The 17,305-nt window shown below is 40.9% G+C and overlaps 3 protein-coding genes across 6 annotated transcripts; 2 read left to right on the top strand and 1 right to left on the bottom strand.

Annotated features, from left to right (window-relative positions):
* Nucleotides 1-972: 972 nt before the first annotated feature.
* LOC111604330 lies at nucleotides 973-4,644 on the top strand. Its single transcript, XM_023322392.2, has 4 exons — nucleotides 973-1,156; nucleotides 1,222-3,194; nucleotides 3,258-4,071; nucleotides 4,134-4,644. Exons 1-4 carry the CDS (start codon nucleotides 1,123-1,125, stop codon nucleotides 4,319-4,321), a joined length of 3,009 nt encoding a protein of 1,002 aa, XP_023178160.2. The 5' UTR covers nucleotides 973-1,122; the 3' UTR covers nucleotides 4,322-4,644.
* Nucleotides 4,645-5,325: 681 nt separating this feature from the next.
* Nucleotides 5,326-16,351, bottom strand: LOC111604284 (centrosomal protein of 135 kDa). 3 transcript variants are annotated; one of them, XM_023322299.2, is made up of 13 exons: nucleotides 13,792-13,949; nucleotides 13,234-13,735; nucleotides 13,042-13,168; nucleotides 12,842-12,991; nucleotides 11,395-12,784; nucleotides 11,123-11,333; nucleotides 10,949-11,064; nucleotides 6,822-6,947; nucleotides 6,494-6,647; nucleotides 6,309-6,433; nucleotides 5,990-6,245; nucleotides 5,603-5,788; nucleotides 5,326-5,535 (listed from the first exon to the last, which is right to left on the bottom strand). In XM_023322299.2, the coding sequence occupies exons 2-13, from the start codon at nucleotides 13,399-13,401 to the stop codon at nucleotides 5,374-5,376; spliced, it is 3,171 nt and encodes a 1,056-aa protein (XP_023178067.2). In that variant the 5' UTR covers nucleotides 13,402-13,735; nucleotides 13,792-13,949; the 3' UTR covers nucleotides 5,326-5,373. The 3 variants fall into 3 exon arrangements, 2 of the variants coding, with proteins under 2 accessions (XP_023178067.2, XP_030078735.1); XM_030222875.1 differs by having other exon boundaries at nucleotides 6,309-6,415; nucleotides 13,792-13,948; XR_003944133.1 differs by lacking the exons at nucleotides 5,326-5,535; nucleotides 5,603-5,788; nucleotides 5,990-6,245; ... (6 more) ...; nucleotides 12,842-12,991; nucleotides 13,042-13,168 and adding exons at nucleotides 14,553-14,659; nucleotides 14,719-14,992; nucleotides 15,056-15,608; nucleotides 15,665-15,819; nucleotides 15,928-16,351 and having other exon boundaries at nucleotides 13,704-13,735; nucleotides 13,792-14,346.
* LOC111604286 lies at nucleotides 7,539-10,916 on the top strand. Of its 2 annotated transcripts, XM_023322302.2 has the most exons (4): nucleotides 7,539-7,846; nucleotides 8,910-9,340; nucleotides 9,395-9,732; nucleotides 9,793-10,916. In XM_023322302.2, the coding sequence occupies exons 2-4, from the start codon at nucleotides 8,919-8,921 to the stop codon at nucleotides 10,557-10,559; spliced, it is 1,527 nt and encodes a 508-aa protein (XP_023178070.2). In that variant the 5' UTR covers nucleotides 7,539-7,846; nucleotides 8,910-8,918; the 3' UTR covers nucleotides 10,560-10,916. The 2 variants fall into 2 exon arrangements, with proteins under 2 accessions (XP_023178070.2, XP_030078736.1); XM_030222876.1 differs by lacking the exon at nucleotides 7,539-7,846 and having other exon boundaries at nucleotides 8,876-9,340.
* Nucleotides 16,352-17,305: the final 954 nt, after the last annotated feature.

Raw genomic sequence — 17,305 nt, 5'->3', positions numbered from 1 at the left:
AGCAGTGCAATAATGCATGTAGACAGCCACCAATTATTTCTCGTGTGCAAAGCGCCATCTATTGTATTTCGCATAAAACAAGAAAGCAGTGCACGTTAGTTAACATGTTTCCATCTTTTCGTCAAGACGGGGTTTCGTTCACAATTGACACCATAACAAATTAAATTAAACCAAAGTGAACTGGGTATATCTTTCCTCCAAACATCTGTTACTCGTCATACTAATTCGAACACTAATAAGATTTAAATTACTTTTATTCATAAATTAATTATTATTTTATATTATTTCTCAAAGTTCGTGTATTAAATATGCTGTTATGTGATACACATACTAATAACCGAGCTGAAAGCTTTCATTAAAGAAGTTTCGGTATTGTGGCCACCTTTCTTTTACCCAGCCGTTATTTCTCATTCAGCGGGATAACTAAGTAAACTATTAAAGACATATGTCGATCCGACAAAGCATGCTTAAAAAGGTTAGAGCTTTTGATGTAAATATTTTATTTCGAAAGTCACATTATTTAGCTAGATGAAACATCGTTAGATTCATATATGTGACAGATGTTTCACGATAGGTACAATGTATATAGGTACATTTTGTACACTGAACGGTGCATACATTGGGATGTTCGAAAAACTACGTCAAGCAGTGTAATAACGCATATAACCAGACACCAGTCATTTCACAAGTGCAAAGCACCATCTATGGTATACCACATAAAACAATAAAGCAGTGCTCATTAGGCAGCAAGTTTCCGTCTCTGTGTCGAGACGTGGTTTCGTTCACAATTGACACCTTAAAAATTAAATAAAACCAAAGTGAACTGTGTATCTCTGTTTTTATTATATTAATTATTATTTTATATTATATCTCAACCGAGCTGAAAGCTTTAATTAAAGAGTCTCGGTATTGTGGTCAACTTTCATTTATCAAGCCTTTGTTTCTGATTCAGCGGGATAACTAAGTAAACTATTAAGGACATGGGTCGATCTGACAAAGCATGCTTTAAAAGGTTAGACCCTTTGATGTAAATAATTTCGAAATAGAGTCACATTTTATCACCATTGTATTTTACAAGTTTAAAAACAAACAAAAATTATATTTATATCTCTAAAACCGGTCATGGACTTAAAAAAGGACAAACAGAATGGATTGGGTATGTTCTAAGATCAAGGTACACAAACTACACTTTCTAACTAAATATCAATCTTAAATGAATAGCTAAAGGTCTCTTACTAGAGAGAAAACAGCGCATATCTATTAAAGGTCATGGCGATATGTATATTAAGAACACTCAAACCCAGGTTCATGAGCTCTATGGATGGGGGCGCAAAGAGAAATCTCGAAAGAATACCTCCTCTTGCAAGGAGGCCGAGTTACTAACGACCAGTGGGCAGGTGGATGCCTTGCACAAAAAGATTGAAAATGAAATAGGAAAATTGAAGAATTTCCGTAGGTCGTTTTTGAAAGGGGCTATGGGCCATCCTGAAAACCTAATGCAAACATTCAATTTGGACAATAGTTCAATGGCACCCAATTGGGAGGAGGTGCTAGACTTGGAAATCGGATCACCGAAGACTCGAAATAGGAAACCGAAATTTCGCACCATGTGCGTGATGTCCTCGCCACGATCGAACAGCAGCATTGAGCTATATTCCAAGCCAGTGTCAGCTGGCACTGATAGTCAACGAATCAACTCATGCAATCAGCCGATACCACGAATGTGCGGTGGTTGCAACAATGGGTGCTGCGATGAAAAAACGATGGCATACTCAGTCTATCAGAGAGACTTCTGTAATATGGGTGCTGCATCTGAATGTCGCATGGCGGACTGCTATCAGCATTGTTATCCCAGCAATTCTAGTTATATAAGTTGTAATATGCCGACAGCCTTACCCGGACCCGTGCCGTGTTCACCCAACTGTCAATGTCCTGTAGGGTCAGTTTGCCAACAGGTGGACATGTTAATGCCCCAAGGGAGCGCCTGCGAGGTATGCAACTCCCGATGTAATAGAAAGCGTACAACAGACTTGCATACGGCGGACTTCTGTTGCAACTGGTATCCAGAACCGGCAGCAGCTTTGAAGCGTAGTTTAAAATCTAAAAGAGAAACGCTGCCCAAATACTACATTGCGCCACAACAGCCAAAGCTGGGAAGTAGTAAAGAAAAGGGGAAAATCCAAAACCCCCCTAAAAGCGTAGACAAAATAATTAAGATTTCTTTTAGGAAGCAGAAAACTCAAATAAACGATACTAAAAAAATAGACAAAGAAAAAATGATCATTAAAAAATACGTGCCAGTAAAAAAGCAACCAGAGAACATGGACGAGATTCACATGCACCGCAAATATATGGAGATGTATAATACAGAAAATAATAAAACTGCCATCAAGGATTCAAGCCAAAACGAATCGGAGATTAATGTTTCTCAGACTTATACAAATCTGCCTGTACAGATGGTCAACAGGACTGAATTGGCTACATCCTATAATCAAGGACTTCATCGCTCTTTAAATCGAAACCCGATTACCGCTACTACTAGGAACTCTCGGCAGGGACCTGTAGAACGTGTGAGACAACTCAGATCAGTAGATCAAATAAAGGTGACGGGGTCAAATAAAGGTGCGCAAAGTACAACTTGTAAGCGTAAGACTCTGTGCATTAAGCGTAATGATCAGGTGGAAAGTGTTTCACGAATAAAACAGGATTCGGATAATATTATCGTTCATTTCAATCGACAACCAATTGTGCCGGAAAATCAAGTGCCACCTGTTCAGCCGGTCTCGAGCCACAGACCCCCAAGAGCTCAAACGGATGACGGATTGAATCGACCACAAATAAAGCACTTAGTGAATAACCAATTCTGTCAAACGCCTAAAAATCTAATGCCATCGGGTAGCGAAAACTCGAGCCACAGATCCAAAATCCAAGAAACCCAAACGGATATCCAATTAACTCATCCACGTATAATAAGTAACCAGTCCAGTCAAACGTCACCTAGAAATCGAATGCCATATTTGCTAATGACTTCGGGCTATAGCACACAACCATCCCATGTACAACAAACCCAAACCAACATTCGAGACGATGAGGAGGAGCGGCGGGAAGGACAAACAAAAACACCAAGCCTTAACTTGAACTCGAAAAAAGCATCAACTTTTCGTGAGCAAACGGCTTTCACTGAAACTGATAGGGTAAGTGCTTTAATAAACCCTCTAAAGAAGGGCCTTCATATATTTATAAGCTGTATCAAACAGAGAACTCTTGGAACTGAACAAGAAAATGGTCCTTATGTTGGTTCAGCAAGAAATGCATCGAAGTTTGACAACAACCCAACAACCAGTAGATCTGTCAAATCGCAGATAACCCAGACAACAAGCTCTGCTAGAATTTGTATTCCTTGGAACTCACTGAGTAGCAAAGGGGGAAGCCAAAGAAAGATCAAATATTATAAACCAGGGATTCGACACAAACTAATTCAAATTTCAAATTCCACGTCCACTTGTAAACTGTCCAAAGCACATAACACCACAACCCCTAACCATAGTGATAGCAAGTACGAAGACTTTGGAGGCCAGACCAGCTTACCGGTTATCCCAGCTAATACAAAATACAAGTGTTGCCTAGAGGAACGTGCTGAAATAAATAATCAGGCCACTCAGGCCACAGCTTTTCGAAGTACTAAAAATGTTATCAGCTCTGATGGCTCCGTAGAAAATAAAGCTCTGTCAGTCCATACTGGATTGCCAGATTCAAACCATTCAAACTCTGAGCTCTGCGATGAGCCGGTCACCTTTGAAAATAAGCCCAGCACTTCGACGAGCCATCAGAAACCGATAATTCATCAAATCAGTTGCACAGTACAAGGGGTTCGGGAAAAGCGTAGGCGTTCAGTCACATTCCAAGATGAAAGGGAACTTAGCAACCGCAGCGTCGTTTATTGGGAGCAATTGTCCACACAATCCATGGAACAAAAGCGAGAACGAGAACCAGAGCAAGACCCTGCCTTTACTGAAGAGCGACTTTATGATAATGGCTGTAACCTTGACCTTGACCTATTAGATTCTTACAGTAAGTACGAAATTTGCCTAAGTCAGCATTTAAATTGAATCTCTTCTTTTGGCATTCTTCAGGATCAAGTAGCACGGCAAACACTGAGTTTACGTGCAATGAATCCAACTATGAGGACGAGTATTCAACCTGTAATGAAAGCCGAAGCCATCGCGATTATATACCGCCCTTTACTGGATGTCCCTGTATGTACAAAGCGTACCTGCGGCTGATTGCTAAGTGTACGCCGTTGGATGACTCCTTTAAATGAGATCCCGTTAATTGCAATTCATGCACTTAATACTTAATTAAGTGAAAACTGATTTATTTATTTTCAATTTTACAAGTACACTTTCTATAATCAAATCTCTAATATAAATATATTTCCATAAATACTATATACGAAAAAGACTTGCCAGACTTCAGTTACAGTCATAACAAGTAAGAAAACTCTAGTTGGAAAACTCTAGTTGAATCCTATTCCTGTGTTTTTTTTATATTTTCAATAGTTTGTATCGAGTATTAAAAACAAATAAAAATCGACATTACGACACCAAAAATACAACCAACGCAATGCGCATCAATTGTACCAACACCGCCTATTAATAATTTAATTAAAAAAAAAAAAAAACAAAAAACGTTTAATAATTTCTGTTTTACTTAATGGATTTTAATGAAATTTTCAGCATATGATATTGTAGTTAAGTAATAATGCAAACCCATTTACATATTGGCCATATTTCCAACTGAACTTAAATTTAAAGAAGAGGAAATTTGGAGCCAATATCCAAAGTATAATAAAAATAAAAATGACAGAAAATACAAATAAAACTAAATACAAAATCTGGAGGCTCTAGCTCTTAAGTCTTACGAGATATAATTTAACTGCACTTCGATCATGTTTTTAATCGCTAACAATAAAACGAAAAAAAACTACTGAACTTATCGTCCTGATCACAAATATGGGGTCTGCCATGCTTCCTTCTGCCTGTTACATACATTTGCACAAAACCCTGATTTCCCATTTTAATGCGATCAGAATATAAAAATAGAATATAAAAACCTTAAAGATACATATAAACTTAAACTTAAACCATCTGATATTAAATAAGCATTTTTTTGTATTTAAATGTTTTGTTAAAAATTAATCTAATGACATAAATAAACATGAGCATGAAGAATCAGATAACTCTATAATGTAAGTTACAAATATGTATGTCGCAACACCTATATAAAAAATGTAATACAAAATACAAATGCAAATACAAACAGAAATAAAAAACGAAACATGTTTCGGAATACATCATATTCACTTCAACAATTTTACAGTGTTTGTTGTTGGACCCTTGGGCTGACTTCCCTTGTGCGCGCCTGGCAAAAGCGATCCTCTGCTAAATTTCTGCGTAATTCCCGAGCCTGCTGCTCGTACTCATTGGCAAGACGTTCCTGCTCATTACAACGCTCCCGCTCTTCTTGGAGCTCCGTCTGTTTTCAATGAATCAAATGAAATGTTTGTTTGAATTGTTAACATGCTTTTTGATTAAATAAATACCAATGTCTTTTCATGTAGTTGCCGCAGTCGCTCCATTTCGCGCTTCGCGGTTAGCTCTGCGTTATCTTGGCGCTGCTGTTCGCCGCGGATGCGCTCCAACAGTTGCTCCGTAGTCTCAGTGGTGATCTCATTTAATGCAGACTTTTGCTGTGATTCGGCACGTAATTGTTTGCATTCTTTTTCCAGCTGTAATTTAATTATTTTGGATGGTACAATGACAGGTTAAACACGGACCATAATTTTTACACGCAACTTAAAGCGAACAATTACATTTTTATAATATTTTTTAAGGTAAATATGACGAGGATGATTATGATTTATATGTACTGTAGCATACCTCCATTACCGTCCATTGCAAAGATACACACTACATTCATATACGCTCACCTTTTTGCGAATTTCATTTAGTTCGTTTAGCTCAGCGTTTAGCCTCTCTTTTTCTACATCCAATTTTTCACAAAGCTCCTTTCGCACATCCAGCTCTATTTTCTGCTCACGCGCGTTCTCCAGCTCCCTTTCCAAGCACCTCATAGAGGCACGAGCAGCTGTCAACTGCATCTCGAGCTCGTCAATTTTGCACTGGCGGCAATGGAGCTGATCCTTGAGCGAAAGCACTTCACACTGTAGTTCGCAAATTTGCTGCCTTTTATACATTTAATTAGATTGTAGTTAATTTAATAATACTTAATATTTGTCAGCTACTCACTTGAACTCACTCGCCTCAACCTCCAGGCTTTGATTGTTGCCTTCCAAAACGACTTGGTCGTGTGTCAAATTGCGATAGCAGTCTAGCAATTCCTCACGCTCCTTTTCCTTTAAGACAAAGTATACCTAGCACATTAACCCGAAATGCCTTATGAACTAATTACAAACTATTCTTGAGCGACATACCTTTTCCATAAGCAAATCTTCGGCCCTTTTCACCTCTTGGACATACTTGTGCAGCTTCTGTTTCATGTTAGCCACCTGTTGTTCCGAGTCCTTGAGCTTATTTTGCAGCGTATTCGATTCTCCTTGCGCATTGCTCAATTTGTCCGTGAGACGTCTGTCGAGTCACAAAAAAATCACATGTAAAATAATGATAACAGTCACAAAAAGCCAGCTAATGATCGGGCAAAACAAAACTTAAGAAAAGAGTTGTTAATTATATGGATACGGACCGGTCAGACTAATGTGTGATGAAGCATAATGTTGCCCAATATTATTTATTTATACGTACCCGTTTTCCGCAATTGCTTCATCGCGGCTGAGTTGTAGTGCCGCAATTTGCTGCCGCAATGTCTTGCCTTCGGCTGACGTGCTATTCAACTCCGATTCTCGTTGTCGTGTTCTTGTGGTCAGGTTGCTGCAATCAGATTTCAGTTTCAATATTGGCTGCAAAGACTACTTCTTTTTGTGTCCTCACATGCACTTGGCTTAGGCCAGTGCAACAAACACAAACACATTCAGTTAACGGCATTTAGTTGGGCCTCTGCCGTCACGGGGTCAAATTGAAATAATTAAACAACGAGCTATGAGTAACCGCAGTAGAACCCGATTATTAGTTTATGTTATGTGCACGCTCTTTGATAACCATTCAAAGAGCGGACTCTGCATTCACAAGCTAGGCACGTCCGCACATATCCGCAATTCGAATTCAAACTCAAGAACAAAGCGCGACCCTGTAAACAGTCAGACACACACAGACCCGGTTTGCTTCTGACGAGGCGACGCCAAAGACAAGTCTGACGGTCATCGATGTCAATCAGTATTGCCTGGCAGGTGTCACTCATATAAATAACTTGAACTAAAACTTAATTATGCTCGAAGAACCTTTAAGGCTGAGCTCACACGGTGGCAAATATAAGAAACATTGAAAAAAGAAACATTTTACTGAATCTTGTTTATTTAAGAGAGAAGTTTATGGTAAATAGAAGAGCAACATTGCCAAGAGTAACAATGCAAAGAGAGTGTGATAGGAAGAGAGAAACGCATTGTGTTACCTGGCTCGGTCTGTGCGCTGGTCCCATCGTATAGCCGCTCAAACGTCTGTTACCTGCGCAAGCGAATGGTCGGTTTAAGTGGTCGAGTCTCGTGTTGTGCACCGTTCTGCTACATGTGTGAACTGGCATTGGGCTTGAAGTCAAAATCGGAGTCAAATCAGACATAGCCGCTGCTGATTGTGTCTCGACTGTGATCTCGTGCGATTCTCGTGATTGGGGGCGTATCAAAGCTCAACATAAAACATCAAAACCTCGCCGCGAGGTGAGCATGCATATTAGGAAACACGGCTAACCCTTGCTAAAAATTAGCACGAAGTACTCTTGAGCTTAAACCTCAGCAATCCGTCTTGGATACATACACAAACAAACAGATCATGGCTCGAGATCCATACCAAAAAATTGATGAGGCTGAAATGGCTTTTGTTTAGCAACTGTGTTCTTTTTGACCAAACAAAAGAGAATACTCTGCTTTGCGGCATTAGGAAACCCGTCGCTGTTAGTTGTTACGACAGCCGAAGCCAGCGACTTCAACAAGAAACCCAAAACAAGTCAAAGCAGCGTAAGCTGCGGTTAGCCTAATGCATTATTTATAGCTCAGGCAGCAGCTGTTGGCTGTTGACTGTTGCCTACTCCACTGCCTGTTCGTTTTTAGCTGTTGCTTGTTGGTTATCCGAGGCAAAGCCCAAGCCCGGGGCATACCGCGGTTGGAAAAAATTGGGGAATTAGTGCAGTGTTGCAGGTTTTTACGGCACAGCATGGCTGGCTGATGTCTGCTGTCTGCTGTTTGTTCGCTGCTTCTGCCACTTGTTTCGTCACTAACCACATGGAAGTTTTCAAAGCACAGCGATTATGTAAATGTGACTTCGATTTTAGGCACTCGTTGACCAAGAGAATTTTTCTTCGAGGCAACTTCCGCAAGGGCAGGGAAATGAAAGAAAGAAGTCAAGATAAATGCGCATTTAGGTCATGGTTAACAGCGCACGACCACATACTGGTTTTTAAATTACCGTGTTTTTTTTGTGTTTGTTATTTTTGTAAGTCGCGGAATCAGCAAAATTGCTACACAACACATCGACCTGCAAGTTGGCTAATTTAATTTGGACCTGCTTTAAGCTCACAATCAAAGAAATATTTAGCCTATTACTTTTAGGAGGATCGCATCTCGAGGCGTTAAGTCTTCTGTCCATGCTTCAAAGCTGAGTAAAAATCAATGAATTAATTAATTAATTAATGGCCATAAGCCATTGACCAAGTCACACAATAGAAAATACGTCAAAGCCGTATTGGCAAAATTTAATCCAGTCCACAATTATCCGTACTTGCAGCCGCTAACGATGCGAATGAAGCGCCGGAAGCTGCTGGTCTACTGGGCGGCCCTGCAGGCCAGTAGCAGCATATTCACCTACTTGTTGCTTTTGCTGACACAACATCAAGCTTTGGGTGGCATTGTGCCGCCGCCCTGGAGTGACCCGGCAAAAAACCCGTGTGCCAGCATGACCGGCGGCTGGCAGCTGCTCTACTGGGCACCGCTAAAGAAATGCTTTAAGATCTTCACACTTGGCTATCCTTGTCCCGACACTATGGAACTGAGTCCAACACCAACAAGCGCTAAGAGGAAAGATGTTTCCATGGCGGAGTGTCGCTGCCCACCAGGTACCGCGCTCAGTGCGGTCACGAATGCTTGCCACAAACTTTACGAACGCGGACCCTGTCAGCACGGCGAGTACTTCCAGCCCATACCAGAGCAGCTTAAAAGGTAGGCACTTGTAATTCTGAGTTGTTGGCACAGCCATACATTATGCTATTTCAGAGCTGACAATCGGTGGGGCAGCTGTAAACGCCCACTTCACTGCAACGATGGAATGCTTTTCTGGCCAAAAGACGGCAAGTGTTACCCCAAATACTCGAAGGGTCCCTGCATTCGAGGCAAGCTGCTTGCACGGAACGAAGACGGTTTGGCCGAGTGCCGCTGTGAGCAACAAGGAGAGTTGCGACCATACTACTATGTAGTAGAGGAATCGTGCTACGAGCACTACACTATAGGACCCTGCTCAACACCGGGTCACATATTTCTACCCGGTGGCCGCTGTGATTGCCAGCGACATTTGCCTCACTACCACGCACCACACCAGATGTGCTACGAGCTTGGTAGGTCTAAAGCACAACAAATTTAAAGAGATCCAAATTGAATATCAGTATTTATTGTAGACACTCCAGGCCCTTGTCTACCTGGTCATATCTTTCGTGTACCCGATGATATTGAGGTAGGTCAAGAGGACATGCAGATCGTGTCACATGCCAAGTGCATGTGTAAGGAGGGATATGTACCGTGGGCCGACGGTCTTTGTTATCGCCTCTATACCCGTGGACCTTGTGCAGCTAACGAGTTTTTGATCAATCAAACCTCGTGTGTACGGAATTTCTGTGGCAAAAATCGGCTCTATTTCCCTGCCGAGGACTCATGCTACAGAATCGGTTCACAGGGACCGTGCTCTCTGCACCAAGTAGTGGTCTTTGATTTTACGGCAAGACCATCTCTCGACGGAATTTCCTACAACGGCATATGCGGCTGTGCGGGCGTCATTACAAACTTGGACCAGCAGTGTTCAACCAGCAGCGACCAGGAGAAGAGCATTTGTGAGGCTACGCCCGGAATGGTTGAAATGAATGGCCAGTGCCATAAGCTTTACACGCGAGGACCTTGCGGTGCCGGTCAATGGCTGGAGCCGCTGAAAACGCAAACAACTAATAGCACTACACTCTTGGGATTTGCCAGCAAAGCCAAATGTGTGTGCCGGCCAGGTTACACGCCAGCCGAGAGAGAACACGGCGGAACGCACAGCTGCAGCGCACCCAGCGTAAGCCTGGCGAGGTATTTAACCATCGAGCGTCGTAACTCGAATTTCCTCACTAAACAACCCACTTCCGACCCCAGCAATAGTGTTGCCTTGTTCTATCCTTTGACGAGCTTTTAAATCGAAAATGGATTTGCGCTGATTCCATACTATTTGTTATCCAATTGTCAGCGCATGTCTGTTCTACTTAATTATCTATGATTTTCCTAATCTGTGAACCGAAGTTCTGGAAGACCTACGATTGTATATAAGATCTATCGATTTAATCGTTTCATTTCCTTTTAGGTGGTTCTTAGATATATTTGGCTAACGTTCGCAGCCAAAGTTTGGCTTTAAAAGGCGCCAGGGTGGGAGATTGTGCCATGAATGTATTACTCCAGCAACTGTATAAATGTTTAAGTAAACTGTAGATAATATAAATAAATATTTTTATGTAAGTCATCTTCGTATGACATGACCGTCGACTCTACTTGACTTCAGTTCTAATTAATGTGTAATTGATTACTTACTTAACTTGTAACTCCAGTTCTTTAACCGTTTGCTCGAGTGCCTTTCGTTTATCTTCACAGTCTTTGATCTCATATTCCAATTTAAAAAGCCTCGTAGTTTTTTTATCCAATTGATTCTATGGTTAGTCGGTAAATGAAATAAAGAAATATAGAAATAAGCAGATCCCGAATTACCACTAGTGAATCCTTTTCATGCTCCAAGGCAATATAAGTCTGCCGAAGTGACCCGAGTTCAGTACGCAATTGATTAACCTCATTGCGATTCGTTTCGCGACTGGAATCCAGTGTGCTGGCACGAACATCAGCCTTATGTACCTGACGCTCCGCTACTATAAGCTTACTTTGATAATCGGCTATAAGGCGTTCATATTGTTCGTTAATCAATCTATTAAAGATACAATTAGTGAACTTTGCAGAGCCTAATACAATACAGTATAAGCACTTACGTTAATTGTCCATTCTCAGTTCTCAAGTTCTCTATATCGGTTTGCAGCACCGATAAACGTTGTTTCAACTCAGATACATCTTCCTTCAAGAGAGCATTGTGTGTTTCAGTGGGAACGCGGGCTGAATTCAACTCACGGTAATCGCGCTCTAGTTGGCGTATACGATCCTGCAAGTCCGTATTGCGCATGCGCAGCGTTTGCAATTCCTCAGCGTGCAGTTGCAAACTGCTTATTTGTTTTTCCCGCAGTGTGTCCCGCTCACAACGCATACGTTCGAGCTCAACACGTGCACAATCGCGTTCGCGCTCAATCCGAGCAATGGCAGCCTGGACACAGTCACTACGATTAGCAGAGCTATACGTACTGCTAACGGTGGGTGGCGATAAGTTGTCACTCTTTCGGGGCGACTGCTGGAGCTTTGTTGTGGACATCATGCATAACTCCGACCGCAAAACATGTAACTCATCATCCTTTGATTTGATTTGGGCGTGTAGAAATGCTATCTCGGAATCCGAACCGGCTTTGCTCATGAGACGTAGATACTCCTTTTGGAAGAAGTCGCGCTCGGACTTAAGTCGAATTTTTTCCTCATCCAGTGTAACACTTCTTTGTTGCACTTGTTCTTGCAACGCTTTTTGCACCGCTGACATTTTAGTATCCATTTTGAGCAGCTTCTTTTTAAGCTTTTCATTCATTATTTGTAACTCCTCTTCACGGCAAGTCAGCACATTGATTCTTTCGTTAAGCACACGTTTGTCATCATGGAGTGCAGATTTCTCACATCCGGCAGTCTGGCGTCCCTTGGAGCTCTGATCGATGCGCTGGTGCAATTGCTTTACCTCAATTTGAAGTTGTCGCAGCTCCGATTCTTTCGAATCTATTTCAGAATTGGCTTGTTGCTCCACTTGTAAAGCAGCTTCCTTTAGCTCGTACAGATGCGTTTGCAATCTTTGTTTTTCTTCCTCTAGACGCAACGCCCGCTGCATGGCATCGTGCATCTTGTCTTGATACTCGGTAACCTGCGTCGCCAAGTCGCTTTTTTCTCGCTGTAGCAGCTCAACATCTTGTGAGAGAGCGGCCACTTCCGTGTAGCAGCATTCCTTTGCTAAGGCTGCGGGAGGTCGGCCACCTGAGAGCATATCGTTTAATCTTCTAATCTCACGGTTCCGCGATTCCACTTTCCGTTTATAAAATTCCAGCTGCTCGCCAGCAGTCTTGAGTTCATTTTGTAGTTTGTCAATCTCTTCTGATGTGACGGTCTCGCCATCCTTACTTGCAGTTGTAGTCTTTTGAATCACTCCAACATTACACTTTGTGCATTTCAATGAAGGAGTGTATGAAGGGGGCAGCACTTCTCCAGAGCGTACGGTAGTAATAAAAGGTTTTTTAGCTATACATGGATTGAATGGTATTTAGTTAAAAGTATGCTTTGTTCTGTATTACATACTCTTCGTTAACGCAGTGAACGTTTTTTTGGCAGATGTTGCATTGATTAGTTGCTTTGATAAAAACGTATCCAGTTGAGCTTGGAGTTGGACATTATGGTTCTGCAAATGCTCACTGTCAGTCTGCAGATTGCGTATTCGGCGTTCCGCCTCTACGGGGACATTTTTTATTTACGCAAAATAATGGTAACTCAATACATACCACAAAGCCGAAGCTCATAGCCTTCTCGTTCCTGAAGAGTTTTCAGGTGCAGCTCATTACACTCGGCCAGTAAACGCGAATTGTCACATTTATAGGGCTCAACTCCCAACTCCCAGCACGCTTTTTCCTAAAATAATTTTTCAAGTAAACTTTTCTAGCTATATTAAACGATATTAGCTCTTGTAAACTTACTTCTAATAACTCAACAACTTGCTTCTTTGTATCACGGAGGCATTCCGTTGTTTTTATTAGATCGCCAAAGATGGCTCCAACCAGCGGAATTGCTAGCACTGGTAACGTCTGGTTGAAGCCCATTACATCGAGCTTAGCACGAAGCTCCTTAAAATCACAATCGCTCATATTTACGTTTAAAATTGTACTTTTATTTACTATAATTGCGCGTTGTCTTCCTCTTACACTTTTTTACAATCCGATACGTTTTCGATAGGTTTTCGTGATCACACGACTGTCAGTGGTGGTATGCCGATTTCAGATAATTGCCAAGACTTTATTAATTTAAAATGTGGTGAGTAACTTAGGTAAAACGGTAAAAATTTAAATGCCTTGTTTTCAACATAAACGAAACTAAAACTTTATTAAACATGAGTTCTTCGATTATTCATATATATTAAAAATGCCGGCGAAGCAATTTCGTAATTTTTTATAGATTTTTAAAACTATTCGACCGGGAGAGCTAGAACACAAGATTGCTTTTAGATATAACTCTAAAAGAAAATGAATAAAGTTTACCAATCGTTTTTAAATTCCCATGCACCAAAAATCGCAGTTTTCTAGCAATCGTAAATGTAAACAAAAAAATTTTTTCGTTTTCAACACGTTTGACAAACTCATATAAAATTTGGAAAAATGTCAACGTAAAATTAAATCAAGGATGTTTCACCTAATAGAATCCAACACCATTTATAAGATTTGATTTTAAAAATACAAAAACAAATATACAATGATTTCTTTTATTCAGATAGATAATCAACATGGGTTACAGACGAACCTATTCAACAACGAAACATTGATAATTCTTGAACATGAATGGTGCTTCATCGTCTGATATAAAATTACGTTCTGGTTTTTCCGATCCAAACGGATTCGTAGTCGGCGGTAGCACCACAGTTAAATGACGGTTGGATTGATTTAGAAATTGACTTAAATCCAGTGGGGCTTCGTATTTAGTATATGATGTAACAACAATGGGGCATTTTAGGTTCAATGTTGCCCGAATAGTCTCCGGCCAGCTGTCCTCCAAGGCATAGCCTGTAGCCCGATACAAGCCCGAGTTGAAAAAGCAGACTGTAAATTGGAAAAAGAAATAATATTGGTTGTGATAAACATACATTTTAATAATTATTGTTATTATTATCTTAGTTCTAAATAACATTTACCCGTTGACTTAGAATACTAAAAAAAATACAAAGTTCAAAGTAAAAATAAAGAATATTGAAGTTTAAATATAGTAATAAAGAAGGGTCTTTGTATTTACATTGAGAAGCAATTACCTAAATCGGGCTTTTGAAAATCTGGATCCAAGTAATAGTTGTGATAAAGACGGTTCTCAAAATTATATTGTACTGTTCGTTGTGTTTTCCGACAGAGGCGACAGCACCTAAAAAAGCGAGAATGGTGATAAACACATTTGCTGAAATTCTAAGGAAATGCACTCACTTAATTGTTGATAGTTGATCGAACGATATATTATTGGGATTAAGCTCCGGTCCAACAAAAACGATATTCAAGTTTGCGACTGACGGCAATATGTGTAGCAAGAAAATCTCCCATTTTTGAAATACATCCACTTCGAACTCCATTTCCGCACCGATCAAATGAATTGTAAGCTGCTTAGCTGCCAGACGTCCACAAAGCTTAAGAGCGAAAAACGCTGTCAGCGGTCCGGTGGCTACTTGCGTCAACGCCGCAAATTCGCATCCCTCAGCCACATCTGCGAAATGCAAGATTGAATTTCAAGAAGTAGAGCAGGCAATGCAGAAACACAATCACTTACTGAAATTTAGCTTTTTCAATATTTGCCTGGTATTGGAGCAGGACATGGGCGTATCTCGTAACACCTTGTCGGGCAGCGGAGGTTCCACACGTCCAAACTTCGCCTGGAACATCACAATTGCCTTGAACAGCTTGTAGGTGCTGCACCATTCGGCATGACTGGCGCTTAGATGTTCCTGCTTATCCTTGCAGAACGCAACCTCGCCACAATTAACACATGCCTTTAGTTTTTTGAATTTGTGCTCCCGGCACTTTGCATAGCCACATATGAACGGAAAGAGCAATACTTCCTGTTCGGTGGCCGTTAGTGATCGATTGATCGCCTGCTCCACTTGACGTATGCTCACGATGCGGTAGGATCGGAACTGCTCGGCACTAAAATCTCCACTCTTATAGAAGATGTCGTGGCCATGTTGCTCTTCCAGTTGCCGCAGGCCGTAGCATAACTGGCGATGCCCCTGATCGTCCCGCATGTGCAGGACGGTGCAGTAGTAAACCATTCCACAGCTTTTACAAGGAATCATCTGACGGCCGCACAGATCCAATTTGCAATGCTGTGAAGACCGATGATTATATATGAATCGCCCAAGAAGCTGCTTGTAGCACTTACGTTACACAACGATGTCATGAAATATTGTCGTGGCTTATATATGTACTCCACGTACTCGGCCTCCTCATCGGATGACTCGGCATCAGGTAAGGGCGCTGTGCTAAACATTTCGCCCAGTTGGCTAAGAAGGGCTCCCTTGGTCAACTCATTCGAGCCTAGAGAGAGTTACATAAGGGTTTTTATTCACTATAAACGCTTTACTAAATTCATTCTTTACACCAAATATCCATTTGGTATAGATACAATGATGGCTGAATATGAACCTTTTTGCAACTTCGTTCCAATGCATTTTAGAAAATCATTTATTTCATCACTTTTGTTGCCCAGTGGGCCAACTTTGGGCACTGGAGAAGGGACTTTTGAATGTTCAACATTTGATGGCTTTGAAAGATTTGGCGACGCTGAGCTATTCGCTTTGGACAGTAGTTTCTTGCGAAGAATCTTTTGTATTAGGGAAATGGCAGAGGTGTCCGTTTCAACTTTAGGAGGTTCCGGCTGGATCTGCTCCAGGTCGGAATCAGCTGCAACACAAATCTGTGTTTCATCGATCTCTGACTTGATTTGATTGCATTTGTTTCTGGGTCGATTACGTGCTCGCGTTTTCTTCTTGGCGTGCATGGCGGATCGAATCTCTTTACGCTTTATTCTCGATGATTAATTCGCGTCTTCTCGCAGAGAATGCACAGAACGTACTCAACGGAATGAACAATGAACATACATGAACGGCCAAGCAGAAGACCCAAGATAATTAGCTAGTACATTTGTACACGGCCGGAGCCATACAGCCGTATAGCCATACAGCTTAGCAGGCATACGCTCGTCTATTTGCGGACCTGGCTGGTACAGGCAGCGGCAGTCGTCATGGCTTCGTTAAGCATTATCATGAGCATTTGATAAATTTCTGCGACGGACCAGAAAAAGAGCAACATTTTTATTTTCTTTTTGTTTTTTTTTTTGCTGAGTACACAGTATAAGACCACAATATGTACGATTGTACGTTTATACATAAGTCTATATCTAAATATATATACATATTACACAAGTACATGCTGCTTGATATACTACTTGACGCGTTGTATATAAGCCTCTACCCTACTCTATTCAAAGTGCTATCCCAAAATAAACTACTTTTGGCAACATCATATTGGATGTCAACGTATTGTTTGAAATTATGTAAAGCCTACACCTGTTCGACAGCAATTAAAAGTGGACAGCAATGGGGAGTTCAGGTTATAACGGTTACGACGATCTAAGTCGATCTCAGCGATTCCGTAACGCCTTAATGTATATAGACATCAATTTAATTTTTATCATACGCCATATGAGAGTATTTTTATATTTCTATAACTCATTCCATTTTTTCATCGTTAAAAATTTATAGTTTTCGTTTTTTAAGCGTAGACTAATTGGAATATCAGCTTTTCGCAGGGTTCAGGGTAACTAAAGAACTCTTGTTTGTTTAAATTTTGTTATCCCAACTCGAAAATATTTGATAATATAATTTTATTAATCCTTGTTCATTTGTACAGAATAAAAATATTATTATCTGAAAATACTCTACTTTCTCTACTCTACATTCAATTTCTAATATCAAGTCACGCTGCAAAACTAAAATTCATCGCAGATTTGATACGCATATCG

Source organism: Drosophila hydei, unplaced genomic scaffold (genome assembly GCF_003285905.1).
Source record: "Drosophila hydei strain 15085-1641.00,03,60 unplaced genomic scaffold, DhydRS2 tig00000001-arrow-pilon, whole genome shotgun sequence".
Lineage (NCBI taxonomy): Eukaryota > Metazoa > Arthropoda > Insecta > Diptera > Drosophilidae > Drosophila > Drosophila hydei.
Note: the sequence above shows the minus strand (reverse complement) of the source record. Positions and strands in the feature narration are given on the sequence as shown.